We start from the raw sequence: 15,856 nt of genomic DNA, 5'->3' as shown, positions 1-15,856 counted from the left end.
TATGAGAATAGGAAGACAAGTCTGCAAACCAAGATTAGAATATTGGAAGCTACAATGATGACAGTGGTCAAATTTGGCTCTGAAGCATGGGCGCTCTGAAAATCGGATGAAGATTTGCTAGGTGTTCTCCAGAAATTGCCTAAGGATTGTTCTGGGTACACGGTTGACTGACGTATTTCGAACAGTAGATTCTACAAAAAATGTGGTTGAATCTCGATCTCTAGGACTAGAATGAAAGAAAGGTTGAGATGTATAGGGCACGTTCTGCGGATGAAGGATGAAAGATTGCCGAAGATTGTCCTTGTCGGCCAACTATCTAGGGCTAAACGGAAAGCAGATCGTCCTCGTCTGGAGTAGGAAAAATGTCATAAACAAAGATTTAAAGGAAATGGGAACTTTCTGGGAGGGTGTAAAGAGACAGGCTTTGAATTGGTTGAGATGGAGGAAGAGCGTGTTTAACTTCTGTTGGCCTCAGATGGCTTGGTGCTGCGGTGATTTGCTAGTAGCAGTAGTAGTAGTAATAGCTAATATACCGTAATAGATAGCATATCAGGTTTCACCCCCCCCCCCCCTCTCGATTAAAGAGGAAAATTGCACGGCAATTCAAACTTTCAGCTAAATCTATGCTGGAGAATAGATAAATAATTAAATAATTTCCATACCTTGGTCATATCTTATTCAGTTATGCTGAACGTCATTTATTTTATTTTTTATTTGAACGATGAAGCAGGGAAATCATTACCAGAAAGTCATTCTTTGGTTTGACAAGGGCAAATTAAATAATTTACTTATGTTGTTCTAAGAAATTAAATAAAAAAACAAGTTTTTTTTTAACTGCAAGTAAGGACCGACATTAAAACTTAAAACGAACAGAAATTATTCCGTATATGAAAGGGGTTGTTCCTCAACGCCTCGTTCTTTACGCTAAAGTTTGACTCTTTATCACAAATCTACTTTTCAAAACAATAAAAAGCTTAAGTATAAAGAGCGAGGCGTTGAGGACAGGACAACCCTTTCATATACGGAATAATTTCTGTTCGTTTTAAGTTTTAATGTCGCTCCTTATTTGCAGCTAAAAAAAAACTTGTTTCTTTTATTTAAGTTCTGAACGTTTTTGAATTAATATTTTTTTTTATTTTGGCTCACCGCACATGAATAATCAAAACGAAATCTGCATATTAATTTATTTGGCTAAATGGCTTTTTCACAGTTTTGATTGGACATTTGATAAAAAAGGGGTGGGGTAGGAGGCCTAGTTGCCCTCCAATTTTTTGTTACTTAAAAAGGCAACTAGAACTTTTTATTTTGTTTTTACGAACGTATGTATATGAGGGGGTTTGGTTCGTCGTCAATACGTCGCTCTTCAACCTAAAGCTTGAATTTTGTTCCAATTCATTGAGAATGACCCCTGAATCACAAAGGCCGTAGAAAAATAGTTGAAATTACTAAAAACACTTTAGCATAAAGAGCGAGGTATTGTGGAGGAGACGAACCCACTTATATATGTAATAATTTTTGTTCGTTTTAGATTTCAATGCTGCTCCTTACTTCCAGTTGCAATTTTTTTTCTCATTTTTTTTAATAATTAAATAAAAAAAACAAGTTTTTTGAAATGAAAGTAAGGAGCGACATTAAAACTTAAAACGAACAGAAATTACTCAGTATATGAAAGGGGCTTTTCCTCCTCGACACCCCGCTCCTTACGCTAAAATTTTTTATTGTTTTAAAAAGTTGAGTTGCGAGAAAGAATCAAACTTTAGCGCAAGGAGCGGGGTGTCGAGGAGGAAAAGCCCCTTTCATTACGGAATAATTTCTGTTCGTTTTATGTTTTAATGTCGCTCCTTACTTTCATTTCAAAAAACTTGTTTTTTTTTATTTAATTTCTGAAAGTTTTTGAATTAATGCATGTCTGATTTTGGCTCTCCGTACATAAATTATTAAAATGAAATTTGCATATTAATTCTTTTTTTGGCTAAATGGCTTTCTCTTAGTTTTGATCAGACGATTTTGAGAAATAAGGGGTGGGGAAGGAGGCCTATTAGCCCTCCAATTTTTCGGTTACTTAAAAAGGCAACGAGATCTTTTGATTTTTAAATACGTAACTTAAGAATTAACTTACGTAACAAACTTTTATATTCTTATATTTTTGATTATATATATGAGGGGGTTGGTCCCCTCGTTAATACCTCACTCTTCACACTAAATCTTGTTTTGTCCCAATTCTTTAAGAATGACCCCTGGATCAGAAAGGCCGTAGAATAAATAGTTGAAATTACTTAAAAATTTTTTAGCATAAATAGCGAAGTATTTATCTCCTCCTAAATACCTCGCTCTTTATGCTAAAGTATTTTTAGAACCCCTCATATGCGTAATAATCTCTGTTCGTTTTAAGTTTTAATGCTTCTCCTTACTTTCAATTGAAAAAACTTTTTCATGTTTATATTTTCATTTTTTTTTTATAGTAATGCTAGAAAGTCCTGCGCCCTTTTCATTGAATTTCTCTTCCCCCATGAAATATTCCTCCAAGGAAAGATCCTCCCATATAGCCCCCTCCCCTGAACCCCACGCCCAAACCAAAAAAATCCCCCTGATAACGTCGGTACACTTCCCAGTAACCATTACTGTATGTAAATATTGGTCAAAGTTTGTAACTTGCAGCCCCTCCCCCAGGGACTGTGGGGGGTAAGTCATGTTTAAAGACATAGTTATTATGGTTTTCGACTATGTGGAGCAAAATGTCTTATCTCAAAATTTTGATCCGTTGACTTTCGGAAAAAAAATGAGTGTGGGAGGGGGCCTAGGTGCCCTCCAATTTTTTTGGTCACTTAAAAAGGGCGCTAGAACTTTTCATTTCCGTTAGGATGAGCCCTCTTGCAACACTCTAGGACCATTTGGTCGATACGATGACCCCTGGGAAAAAAAAAAAAACAAATAACAAATAAACACGCACCCGTGATTTGTCTTCTGGCAAAAAACACGAAATTCCACATTTTTGTAGAATGGACCTTGGAATTTTTTTTCTAGGGTTCTCTGATACGCTGAATGCGATGGTGCGATTTTCGTTAAGATCCTATGACTTTTAGGGGGTGTTACCCCCTATTTTCCAAAATAAGGCAAATTTTCTTAGGCTCGTAACTTTTGATGACAAAGACTAAATGTGATGAAACTTATATATTTAAAATCAGTATAAAAATCCGATTCTTTTGATATATCTTTTAGCATCGAAATTCCGGTTTTTAGAGTTTCGTTTACTATTGAGCCGGGTCGCTCCTTACTACACTTCGTTACCACGAACTGTTTGATGCTCGACAATCCTGCACCCCGTTCATGGAAACTTTCTTCCTTCATGACAAATTCCTCCATTGAAAGATCCTCCTACGTAATTAAATTCCAGCCCCCCGCCCTTCCTCAACGCGAAAAAGCCCTCTGAAAACGTTTGTAAACTTCCAAATAACCATTACTATATGTAAAGAATGGTCAAAGTTTGTTGCTTGCAGCCCCTCCTCAGGGATCTGGGGGGGATTACGTAAACCCAAAAGACATAATTATTAGGTTTTCCGACTATGTTGAACAAAATGGTATCTCAAAATTTTGATTCGGTGGCTCTGGGGAAAAAATGAGCGTGGGAGAGGGCCTAGGTGCCCTCCAATTTTTTGGTCACTTAAACAGGGAACTATAAATTTTAATTTCCGTTAGAATGAGCCCTCTCGTGACATTCTAGGACCACTTAGTCGATACGATCACCCCTGGGAAAAACAATTAAACACGCATCCGTGATCTGACTTCTGGCAAAAAATACAAAATTCCCCGTTTGTATATCGGAGCTTGAAACTTCTACAGAAGACTGTCTGATACGCTGAATCTGTTGGTGTCATTTTCGTTAAGATTCTATGACTTTTAGGGGGGTATTTTCTTAAATAAAGCAAATTTTTTCAGACTCGTAACTTTTGATGGGTAAAACCAAACTTGATGGAACTTATCAAACAGTTCGTGGTAACGAACTGTAGTAAGGAGCGACCCGGCTCAATAGTAAACAAAACTCTAAAAAGCGGAATTTTGATGCTAAAAGATACATCAAAAGAAGCGAATTTTCATGCTGATTTTCGATATACAAGTTTCATCAAATTTAGTCTTTGTCATCATTAGTTACGACCCTGAGAAAATTTGCCTTAATTTGGAAAATAGGGGGAAACACCCCCTAAAAGTCATAGAATCTTAACGAAAATCAAACCATCGCATTCAACGTATCAGAGAACCCTACAGCAAAATTTCAAGCTACTATCTACAAAAATGTGGTATTTCGTATCGACCAAGTGGTCCTAGAATGTCGCAAGAGGGCTCATTCTAACGGAAATGAAAAGTTATAGTGCCCTTTGAAAGTGACCAAAAAAATTGGAGGGCACCTAGGCCCCCTCCCACGCTCATTTTTTCCCAAAGTCAACGGATCAAAATTTTGAGATAGTCACTTTGTTCCACATAGTCGAAAACCATAATACCTATGTCTTTGGGAATGACTTACTCCCCAACAGTCCCTGGGGGAGGGGCCGGAAGTTACAAACTTTGAACAGTGTTTACATACAGTACTGGTTATTGGGAAGTGTACAGATATTTTCAGGGGGATTTTATTTTGGTTTGGGGGTGGGGTTGAGGGGAGGGGGCTATGTGGGAGGATCTTTCCTTGGAGGAATATGTCATGGGGGAAGAGAAATTCAATGAAAAAGGCGCAGGATTTTCTAGCATTACTATAAAAAATAACAATGAAAAAATAAACATGAAAAAGTTTTTTCAATTGGAAGTAAGGAGTAGCATTAAAACTTAAAACGAACAGAGATTATTACGGATATCAGGGGTTCTTCTCCTCCTAAATACCTCGTTCTTTATGCTAAAGTATTTTTTAGTAATTTCAACTATCTATTTTACGGCCTTTCTGATTCAGGGGTCATTCTTAGAGAATTGGGACAAAACTTAAGATTTAATGTAATGAGCGAGGTATTAACGAGGGGACAAAGCTCCTCATATACATAATAAAAATATAAAAGTTTGTTACGTAAGTTAATTCTTAAGTTACGTATATTTTTTTACTAATAAAAACGTTCGTTAAAAATTAAAAGATCTAGTTGCCTTTTTAAGTAACAAAAAAATGGAGGGCAACTAGGCCTCCTTCCCCACCCCTTATTTCTCAAAATCGTCTGATCAAAACTAAGAGAAAGCCAATTAGCCAAAAAAAGGATTAATATGCAAATTTCATTTTAATAATTTATGTGCGGAGAGCCAAAATCAACTCTTTGCCACAGTTTTACTTTTTAAAACAATTAAAAACTTTAGCGCAAAGAGCGAGGCGTTGAGAAGGGAACAGCCCCTTTCATACACGGAGTAATTTCTGTTCGTTTTAAGTTTTAATGTTGTTCCTTACTTTCAGTTAAAAAAAAACAAGTTTCTTAATTTAATATATTTAAAATCAGCTTAAAAATGCATTTTTTTGATGTAACTATTGGTGTCAAAATTCAATTTTTCGAGGAGATTCGGTTACTATTGAGCTGGGTCGCTCCCTACTACAGTTCATTACCACGAACTGTTTGATATCAAACCTGTTTGACGTTTTGGGGTTTAGATCACTTAATTGATTAATTTATTCCTTTATTCTGATCATTTCAAAAAATGTACAAATCAAATCAATAAACATGGCCACTATATAAGGTCACTTAACCTGTTTGTAGTGGCTCAAAAATTTATAAATATCCGTGTAAATAAACTTATGTATAAATATTATTTTATTAAAAATATATAATGTATAATTATGCATAATTATAGGATTATAATAAAAAATATATTTTACATAGAAATTTATTTAATGTTTTCACTTGAAAGTGTCTGCACTAATTTTACTATTTAAAAAGGTAATATTGAGCATTAATTCACTTTTGTTTGTTTTTTATTTGAAGATCTACTTTTTTTTGCTTCTTATTATCATTATGAGAAACATTTTCTTATGAGGCCAATGTTTGCTTCCTCTTAAATAAAGTGACACTAAAGTTTTCTCTTACGAAATGAAATTCTAAGTCTCAAATGTATTTATCCTAAGAACTTTTTTTTCAGTCAACTTTTTTTTCAGTTCTATTTTTGTTTTTTGACAAGTAAAAACACACTCTTTAAATTCCGTAGAATCTTCAGTAAATCGGAAATGGGTTTCTTGCCTTTCGAGGCCTCGAAGGGGCTCTAGTCCCTCTCTAATTTACGCTATAACCTACTAACGCTTTAAATCCTACTAACAAAGCATAACAAAGGCTTTAAATCCTACTAGCATTTCTATTTCTTTTGATTCAGCTCTGGGCAACCATATTTTTGAAAAAAAACTATTCGTTCAATGCTTTTTGAAGACACCACTCCCAGTAACAATGATCTAGATATTAAACGAATTGCTCAAGATCCCATTTGAGTTAAGTTAAAGTTACTTAATAATTAAACTGAAAGTAAGGAGCAAAATTAAAACTGAAAACGAACAGAAATGTTTACGCGTGTAAGGGGGTGTGCCCCCTCCTCAACATCTCGTACTTTACGCTTAAGTCTGACTTTTTTTTAGTTATTTAAGAATGACTCATGTAGTACAAGAGTCGTTTAATTAGAATAAGTTCTAAAAAAAAGACTTTAGCGTAAAGAGTGACATATTTAGGAGGGGGCAGCCCCTCTCATAAATACAGAAAATATTATTTATACGTTACGTACACATTATGCAGACTTAATGCATCACATACAAAATTAATTTAAAATGATCTAACATATTATATGCCTAAACTAATAACCAATTGAAACGGACGTATATTTAACTGACCTACTAGGCTAGCTGCCAAAAAAGCAGAACACGCTTTAAAAACTTGCTCCTGATATAAATAAGTCTGTACGTATTGCCTTGTTTGTCAGTCCTAACTGAACTTGCTTAAAGTTATAACGTTACAACTGTTTTGTTGTTGTTGCTTCACTTATACTTTTATTGCTTTTATTGTAAGTCAAATGGTACTTACGTATTATCACGACCACACTGTTATTCTTAATCTGTTTAAAACCAATTACTCTGTATTCATTCGAAGATAATCATCTTAGCCTGAGTGAGATAAACTACTATGCAGGTATATTATAATTAAAAATTTAATATGTAGAGTTGGTTAGGTTCGGTATTTAAGATAATCCGCTCTGGGTGGCCTTCTTTTCATAATTTTCTGTTGTAGATTCCATAATTTTTTTACTGAAGTATTATGATTTTTTAATCATATTTTGGTATGATTTGGCATGATAAACTTCACTTCTTGATTGTGGTCGGGATAGTGCTTAATTACCAGTCCAATTTTTCCTGCAATAAACTTGCTCATATTGCCGAAGACTGCTATGAAGTATGCAATATGTTATTACACAAGTATTGCAACACATCATGTACATATTATATGCACTTAATACAATATACACATGCATTAGCGATGAACCTGTATCTAACAGACCTACAAGACTAACTACCAAAAAAGCAAGACACTCCTTAAATACCTGCTAATGATATAATTTGACCTAGGTGTGTTGTCTGTTTTGTCTATCCTAGCTGAACTCGCTTAAAATCATGCTTTATGACTGTTTTCTTGTTGCTTTTGTTTTAGTTTTATCATTTTTATTATAAGTCGAGATTTATCTCTTCTCAGCTTATTTATTTTGCTGATAATGATTATTGAATATATAGCAAAAACATGAAATTTGTCTCTTCTATTCAATTTTTCACCATCTTTAAAGCTTCCTCATCGCATTATCTTCTTTGTTGTTTTTCTTTATTGTGTTTCTTTTATTGTCTTTATTGATTTTTATAAAAGTTCTAAAAAAACTTAATCGTAAAGAGTGACATATTGAGGAGGGGGCAACCCCTTCGACGATTATTAAATATATAGCAAAAATATGCAATTTGTCTCTTCTGTAGCCCACCGTCCTTAAAACTTCATCATTGCATTATCCTCTTTATTGTTTTTTCTTTATTGTGTTTCTTTCTGTTGTTGCTTTATTATTTTATTGGGTTTATTCTTCAATCCTCTTTATTGTGAAAAGGTAGTGTAGTCTTCATCGTAATTGGAAACAATTTTTTTTCATTCAATATTTTTGCAGTTTTCAGATAGAAAAATTGACGCAAAATAGACACGAAAACATAATTTGGAGCCAATTTTTAATTTTTCCAAATCAAGTGAAAATGACAATGGAAAATGAGCCATATAGCACCATAAAGGCAAAGATACACCAAAGAAAATTGACCTGTTTCTCTGGATGCTTGAATTATACTGACTTATCTTAGTTTTGACAAGATTTTTTTTGCAAAAACTAAATTTCAGCTGGGGGGGCAAACTGGGGTCTAAGGGGAATGAGGGCAAACATGGACCTGGAGGGGCAAAAGAAACAAAAAAAAACATAAAACAAATATATTATGTTCTCACATACATAACATTTTAGATTCTTGACGGCTATCCTGATACAGAATGTTAAATGTTTCTCAAGCTTTATTCTTTAAAGTCTAGGCATACTTTGTGAAGCATAGTTTCATTTAGGCTTTGTGTCTAAAATTGAAATCTGTTTTCAAAATGAAACAGGATATTCACAAACAGTTCAGCACATTTAAATCTTTGCTACCATATTTTATTTATTAGTTTTCATCTTGGTATTTTCATTTTTTAGAAAGCCAAAATGATTTGACAAAGAATGTGAGCAGAAGCAATTGGTATTAACTATACTGACACGGGAGTACCTGAACTTGTATTTATTTTGTTTTGTGCACAATATATCGTTATTTTTCTTTGAAATTATTAATAAAGATTATCAGCATATGAATGAGTAGTAATTGAAAATGCTCTTAAATCAAATCTCTAGAATCGATGCTACTACCGTCATTTCAGTGCCCTCCACGCTAGCCATTTACTAACCTACGTTAACCATTGTAATTAGCCATTTTACCATCACACATGGCAAAGAATATTGCCGGAGAATCATTGTGTTGGTGCTAACATCTCTTATAAACTTGGTCATTGCTACAGCAGAAAAAACAGTTTCGGTTGCGTCCACGAAGCTGTAATTTTTGAGCTGTTCAAACCGTCTACAAAATTAACAACAGCAAAAAAAATATACTACTGCTGCTATTAACAAAAAATTGCTGCTGCAATAAGTCACCTGAGGCAAACAGCTGCACAACTCTACTATCCTGATCTATTCGAATCTTCCCTCTTTAACTGCTTCTATGTACTTCCCATTCCCTTGAACCGGTTCTTATGAAATCAAAAACCTTTGCATCTCTAGATATTCGATTACAGGTTTTAGTTGTTTTGTTTTTTTTTTAACCACATATTTTTAAACTTTGTTTCTGGTTTTTAAGGTAAAGAAACTTAAAAAACAGAATCAGAAAAATGAATAAAAACAAGTTAATTAGCGAGACTTTATCTTATTAGATAGGTTCAATCGTTCAATTTAATTGACGACACTAAGCTCTGTTAACTCGCTTTCGTCTCTGTTTTGGACCACCAAAACAGTCTGCTGTTTAAAAACCTGTATGGTTTTTAATGCTGAACTGTAACGATCTCAACTAGAAGGATAAGAGAAAAGCGCTGCTTATCAAACATAAGCAGCGCTTATGTTTATGCCGGGTCGTAAGGAGCGACCCGGCTGAATAGTAACCGATACTCTAAAAAATGGAATATTGATAACAATAGTTACATCAAAAGAATCGCATTTTAATGCTGATTTTAAATATATAAGTTTCATCAAGATTGGTCTTACCCATCAAAAGTTACGAGCCTGAGAAAATTTGCCTCATTTTAGAAAATAGGGGGAAACACCCCCTAAAAGTCATATGATCTTAACGAAAATCACACCATCAGATTCAGCGTATAAGAGAACCCTGTTGTAGAAGTTTCAAGTCCCTACTGCTGCTGCTACTATAGTAGCAGTGATATACTACTACTGCTACTAACAAAAACTTGCTGCTGCAATAAGTCACCTGAGGCGAACAGCTGCACAACTCTACTATCCTGATCTATTCGAATCTTCCCTCTTTAACTGCTTCTATGTACTTCCCATTCCCTTGAACCGGTTCTTATGAAATCAAAAACTCTTCAAAGAACCGTTTAATGAAAGACCGTTTCTTTTTGTTTGGTCCCAGGAGGCAATTCTATTCTCCATTTGGGAACTATATGCTTTTGTTTGGTCCGAGATGGTAATAGGAACGAATTGAAGTTTTAGCTTTGACAACATTCACTAATGCTAGGGTCTTTCAACACAAGAGCTGCTGAGAATGCATAAGTTTGGTATCCCAGATAGTAACGGGAAAACATTAACTAGCTTTAACTGTACTTAACGATGCTAAGGACACTAAGAATTACACGGCCCTTGTTTTTCAGGAATCTCTCTTTAAAAATTGGGATAAACAGTCAAACTATAGCGCAAAAAGTAAGGTATTGAGGAGGGGGTGATCCCTTTATAAGCGGAATAGTTTCTGTTCGTTTTGAGTTTTAATATTGCTCCGTACTTTCAATTGAAAAAATCGTTTTTCTTGTTTAATTTCTAATTGTTTTTCAAATAATGCTGGTAAATCTGGCTCACCCTCCAATAAAAATTTCCTCCCCACACAAAAAAATCCTCCATAGAAAGTTCCTTCTGTGTAAAATGCACCCCCCTCCCGTGCTTTTAAAAGGTCTTGCTGACGATTCAGCCTGATGAAAAATCTACTTTGGACACTTTGATTTAAAAAATACCTTAATTTCTAATCGTTTTTCCAATCATTCCGGAAATTCCCCTTTCCGTGGAAATTTTTCCCGGAACTCCAAACCCGCTGAAAATTTCGACCCTGATTTTTAGGGGTGTTTCTCCCTTTTTTGAAAAGCAGGCAAATTTTCTCAGGCTCGTTACTTTTAACATGTAACACTTACCTTGATACATCTTATATATTTGGCATCAGCATAGTAATCCAAACCTTTTGATGTTTCTATTGATATCAAAATTCCGTTTTATAAAGTTTTGGTTACTATTGAGCTACGTTGCTTCTTACTTACAGTTTGTTACGACGAATTGTTTGATACTTATATTGTGGCATCGTTTTATGAAAAAAGAAAATTTACGGAAAAGGACTTCTTTTCTTGTTCGGCAAATAGTACTAAGAGATGCATTAATCGGGGGTTCTTGTGGCTTCAAAGTTGGTAGGATACTTCTCCATGACATTGATTTTGTTCTTCAAAGGGAAAAGGAATGAATAGATTCTTCACGAAGGGCAAAACAAGGGAAGTGTAGGGTCCTTTTACCTTTTTCTGACAGTGTAAGAGCACAAACTCGGTGGGTACCTCTGTGGCTCTTGTGACAGGGCCATCGCCTTTTATAGCTTATCGACCCTTTTTGTTACTATCATAGGCAGCGCAATAGTACTGCCTAAGTAAAGAGCAACGTAGAAACAATCTATTATTTATTTATTTTGTTTGTTTTTTTAGACCGAGGCACTTGGTATCGAAGGAGTTGTCCTAGAAACTTTGAAAAGGGTTCATTCGATTGTAAATTGAACGGGCTAGTTCCCTTTTAATAGTTGAAAGTGATTGGAAGGGAACTAACCCCCTCCCGTGCTCACCATTTCCCAAACACATCCAATCAAAATTTTGATATAGCCTCTTTTTTCAAGGTAGTTGAAAGGTCCTGAAATTATATATTTGAGAATGATAGCCCTCAGGACAAGGGTTGTAAGTTAGGCTCTGAGGGCATATAAGGTTAATATAGAAAGGGTGATCGTATAAACTTCGGAGGGGCCTCATTAGATTGCTAATCAGAAGTGTTAGTGCCTTTTTTTAGATACAGAGTGATAGTAGGGTGGATACTCCCCCCACCCACTCACACCTCGTATTTTTCCGAAATGCATCTGATAGAAATTTTGAGATGGCTATTTGTTGTCGTAGAAACTTCGAAAGAGCCCATTAAATTGGAAATTGAAAGGGTTCGTGTTCTTTTTAATAGTCGAAAGTGATTGGAGGGCAACTAACCTCCCGCTCACGCCCACCACTTCCTCAAATGCATCTGATGAAAATTTCGAAATAGCCATTTCGTTCAACGTAGTCGAAACGTCTGGAAATCATGTCTTTGAGGATGACAACGGCCCTCAGGGCAAGGGTTGTAAGTTATGCCCTGGGGGTATATAAGGTATATATAGGAACGGTGATCGTACAAACCTCAGAGGAGGCCTATTGGATTGGTAACCAGAAGTTCTAGTTCCCTTCTTAAGATTCAGACTTATCGGAGTTTGGATAAGGTCCGGGGGGAGGGGGTCCGAAGTGTAGACCCCCTCTCCCCCACACACCTTGTATTTTCCCGAAATGCATCTGATAGAAATTTTTAGACGGCCATTTATTTTCTTAGAAAGTTCGAAAAGAGCTCATTCGATTGGACATTGAAAGGGCTAGTGCCCATTTTATTATTCAAAAGTGATTGGAGGGCAAAATGCTCCCCCCCTATGCACGTCAATTCCCAAAGCACATCTAAACAAAATTGTGAGAAAGCCATTTTGTTAAGCTTAGTTGAAAGGTCTGGATATTATGTCTTTGACAACCCCCATACCTTCTCAAGACCAGAACATAATTTGCACTTTACTGAAAAAAAAAATGATTGTGGATTGTCTGTTTGGTATGCATATTTTCTTCAAAGTTTTAATAATTTTTTATTTATTAAATTTAAAACAGTTTAAACGTATTTTGTCCATTTAAATTATACAATAAAATACCGACTCGAACTCAAAACGGGCAAAAATTAACATCAGTAGGGATGACAACCCCTTTGCCTTTTTGAGACCAGAACACGATTTGCACTTTACTGAAAACAAAATATGTTTGAAATTTTTCCAATTTTCTTAGTTTCGTAGATAAAAATCATCAAAACCTTAAGGAAGAAATATCAGTATGCGTCAATTAAACTGACAATCCATGGTCATTTGATTTTTGTTTTGTTTTGTTTTTCAATAAAGCGCAAATTGTGTTCTGGTCTTGAGAAAGTACGGGGGTTATCAGCCCTACTCATGATAATTTTTCCTCGTTTTGAATCCGACTTGGCAACTTACTGTAATTTTGGTCGTTTTGAATTTGACTCGGCTATTTATTGTAATTGTGTTGCGGAGCAACACTACTGCTTTCGTAGTTTTTTTTTTGTTTTTTTTTTTGTTTTTGTTTTTTTCACCGTGATCAGCGACCTGTAGCTCCGAAGTGGTAAGAGTTAAAAATTTGAGATTTTTCAGAGGGAAGGGAAACGTAAAACAGAGTGAAAAAGTTCCAGAGAAGTTCCTAAAATTTCTAACAGTTTTCCATAAAAAAAAAATAAAACCGTTTTTTTCTTAGAAACTCTGCGTTCGATGTTTGGCGTCAAGTTAAGACGACCCTAGCTTCGGAAATAAATTTGTTAAAAATACAGTTATGCTGAACTCATGTAGAACTTTCATTTCTCTCTTCGAGAACCGGAGCACAAAATTCCGTAGCTCTTACAGATTTCCCGGAAATAATTCCGGAAAAGTCCATCTCGTTCCGATTTTTTTTGGAATTTTCTCAAATTTTCGATTTTGATGTTTCTTATATTTTTATCGAGTAGTGCTATGAAAAGTATGCAAGAAGAAGTGAAGTGTTCTATATACCAAGTTGCTTCTTTCTCTAAGAAATAATTTCCGAAGTTTCGACGTTCTAGAGGTAACTTCTGTTCTGGACCAGCTAGAATTTTTTTTTCCAACGCGGTTCGACAGGTCTCGATCTCCTAACAACTGGAGCTTACAATAGTTTCTCCGAAATAAAATTCCTTCTTTGGGTTTTTCTATTTGGAAGTTTTGTCATGCCCTCGGGGCAATTTAAATTTTTTGGTGAATTTGGTTTGTTTTATATTTTCCTAGTTTAGACCATCAAAAAATGGAGACAGTTACTCCGCAACTGTGCCCTAAGGAACAGGGCACAGTTGCTGCAACACTTCCCGTTGCACAGGCAACGGAGGTCTAGTTTAAATTAGCTATCAGAATATGCTGCAAGAAATCAACGGTTTACTGCGATTGATAAAATCAGCTCTTTAAGAAAATTTCATGAAATTACTGACAGTGGTACTGATACATTTCGGCACTTTCTGCCACTATCTACTCTGTTTGTAAGCTCTTATTTCTAATTTCTGTTAACAATTCAACATACATAGACTCTTATTACGTTACTTAGTATGCTAATTTACTAGCACACCGAAATCAACAAATCGTTGCAAAAACAAAAGGCTGAATTTAGATGGATCGGTTGCGCACCACTATACTAATGGCAATATTGACACACTGGTACGCTGCCAAATATTTTATCCGATACGAAACATCATCCGTCGACGGTACGCCACTGATAGTTCTGCGTGGCGTCGGGGTCTACTATTTGTCCTAAATTACAATCGAAAAAAGGGCTCGGTATCCAGGTGCTTACCTGGATTTCCAGGTGGATAACGTTATTGCTTCCTAGAAGCCTGAGAAACTTATTATAGACGAGCAAAATCAACAAATTGTTTTGGTCAATAAGATTGTTTAAGTTAGATGTCTGGATTGTCGGTGCTAGTGAACATACTTTTTCTATCTCTTTGAACCACCGTTAAAATGGTGAATTTTCGGCTTTTTCACTTGGCAATAGCGCTTAGAAAAAGAAAGGTAAACTCGAAACTTCAAAAACCTGCTTCGTGTGGAAATAAATGAAATAATAAACTTGGAATTTTTTGTGGTAAATGTTTTTATTGTATTCTAGCCTCATTTCTTAACTGAGTTCTAGGTGAAGACAGTGCTCAAAAGTGTTATTTTTCTGTAGTTTTGTTCATATTGTTGTTATTTATTAAATAAACAACATTTTTTCAACTAATGAAAAACAAGGATATTGAAAGGCAAATACATAAGAATTTGATCGCTTCTGGAGGAATCTAAACTAATTGAAATCAGTACTCTTTTCCCTATTTTACTGTTGTGATAAAATTCTAATTTAGCTACTTTTTTGTTATTTTGGAAAGGGGTTAGGTTAGGCAAATGAAACTTTCAGGGATGAGTCTAGAGACTAAAGCACGTCCTGGGAGGTACTTTGAACTACCTACCTCCACTTCTGCCCCTCTAAAGGGTAGTGACCATTGATGACCTTAAAAAATATTTGTGTTATGAAACTGAAACCTTGCAAAACAGATCTGTTGCTTAAATGAAGTACAAGATAAGTTTTCATATTCACAACATTAATCAATCCCAATTTATGATTTTTTCAGTGGTCTTCAAATATATTTCCTAAATTTAGACAGAAAAACCATTCATATGGCTTAAAATTCTACTCAAATAATAGGAATTACATTTTTGGACCAAAAACCACTAAAAAAGGAACTAATAACTAAAAATCAAGGTAGAAAGATAAAAGTTGTGGTAAAATTCTAGTTGATTAACCTTTGGCTATCTTGGAAAGGGGGTAGGTTAGAAAAATTAAACTTTCAGGGAGGAGTCTAAAGTCTAAAGTATGTCCCAGGAAGGTATTTTGAATTAACCACCTCCACTCCTTCTCCCTCTAGACTCTTCTCCTGACCTTTCATAACCTTTAAAAAATATGTGTGTTATAAAAGTGAAACCTTGCAAAATAAATCTTCTGCTTGAATTAAGTACAACAAAATTGTTTTCAGCTTCACAACTTTGCTCAATCCTAATTTATAAGGTTTTGAAGATATGCAAATACATTTCCTAAATTTTGATAAAAAAAACATTTATATGACTCAGAATTCTACTCAAATAACAGGAATTGCATTTTCAGAACTAAAGGCAGAGAAAAGCTACTGGTAACTGAAAATTAAGGTAAAATGTTGT

General features: G+C 35.0%; 2 protein-coding genes across 6 annotated transcripts in view; both read left to right on the top strand.

Moving 5' to 3' along the window:
• Window positions 1–8,847, top strand: part of LOC136031412 (uncharacterized) — an 89,871-nt gene extending 81,024 nt beyond the window's left edge. For all 5 annotated transcript variants that reach the window (XM_065710968.1, XM_065710964.1, XM_065710966.1 and 2 more), the window contains one exon: window positions 8,695–8,847. In XM_065710968.1, the coding sequence (XP_065567040.1) occupies window positions 8,695–8,707 (13 nt within the window). In that variant the 3' untranslated portion in view covers window positions 8,708–8,847. The remainder of the gene's footprint in view (window positions 1–8,694) is intronic.
• Window positions 8,848–14,654: 5,807 nt separating this feature from the next.
• Window positions 14,655–15,856, top strand: part of LOC136031411 (proteasome inhibitor PI31 subunit-like) — a 34,704-nt gene continuing 33,502 nt past the window's right edge. Inside the window, exon 1 of the mRNA XM_065710962.1 lies at window positions 14,655–14,750. The gene's annotated coding sequence lies outside the window, so the exon portion shown is untranslated. The remainder of the gene's footprint in view (window positions 14,751–15,856) is intronic.

This window comes from Artemia franciscana, chromosome 9 (assembly GCF_032884065.1).
Source record: "Artemia franciscana chromosome 9, ASM3288406v1, whole genome shotgun sequence".
Taxonomy (NCBI): domain Eukaryota; kingdom Metazoa; phylum Arthropoda; class Branchiopoda; order Anostraca; family Artemiidae; genus Artemia; species Artemia franciscana.
This window is presented reverse-complemented; position numbering and strand designations above follow the sequence as displayed.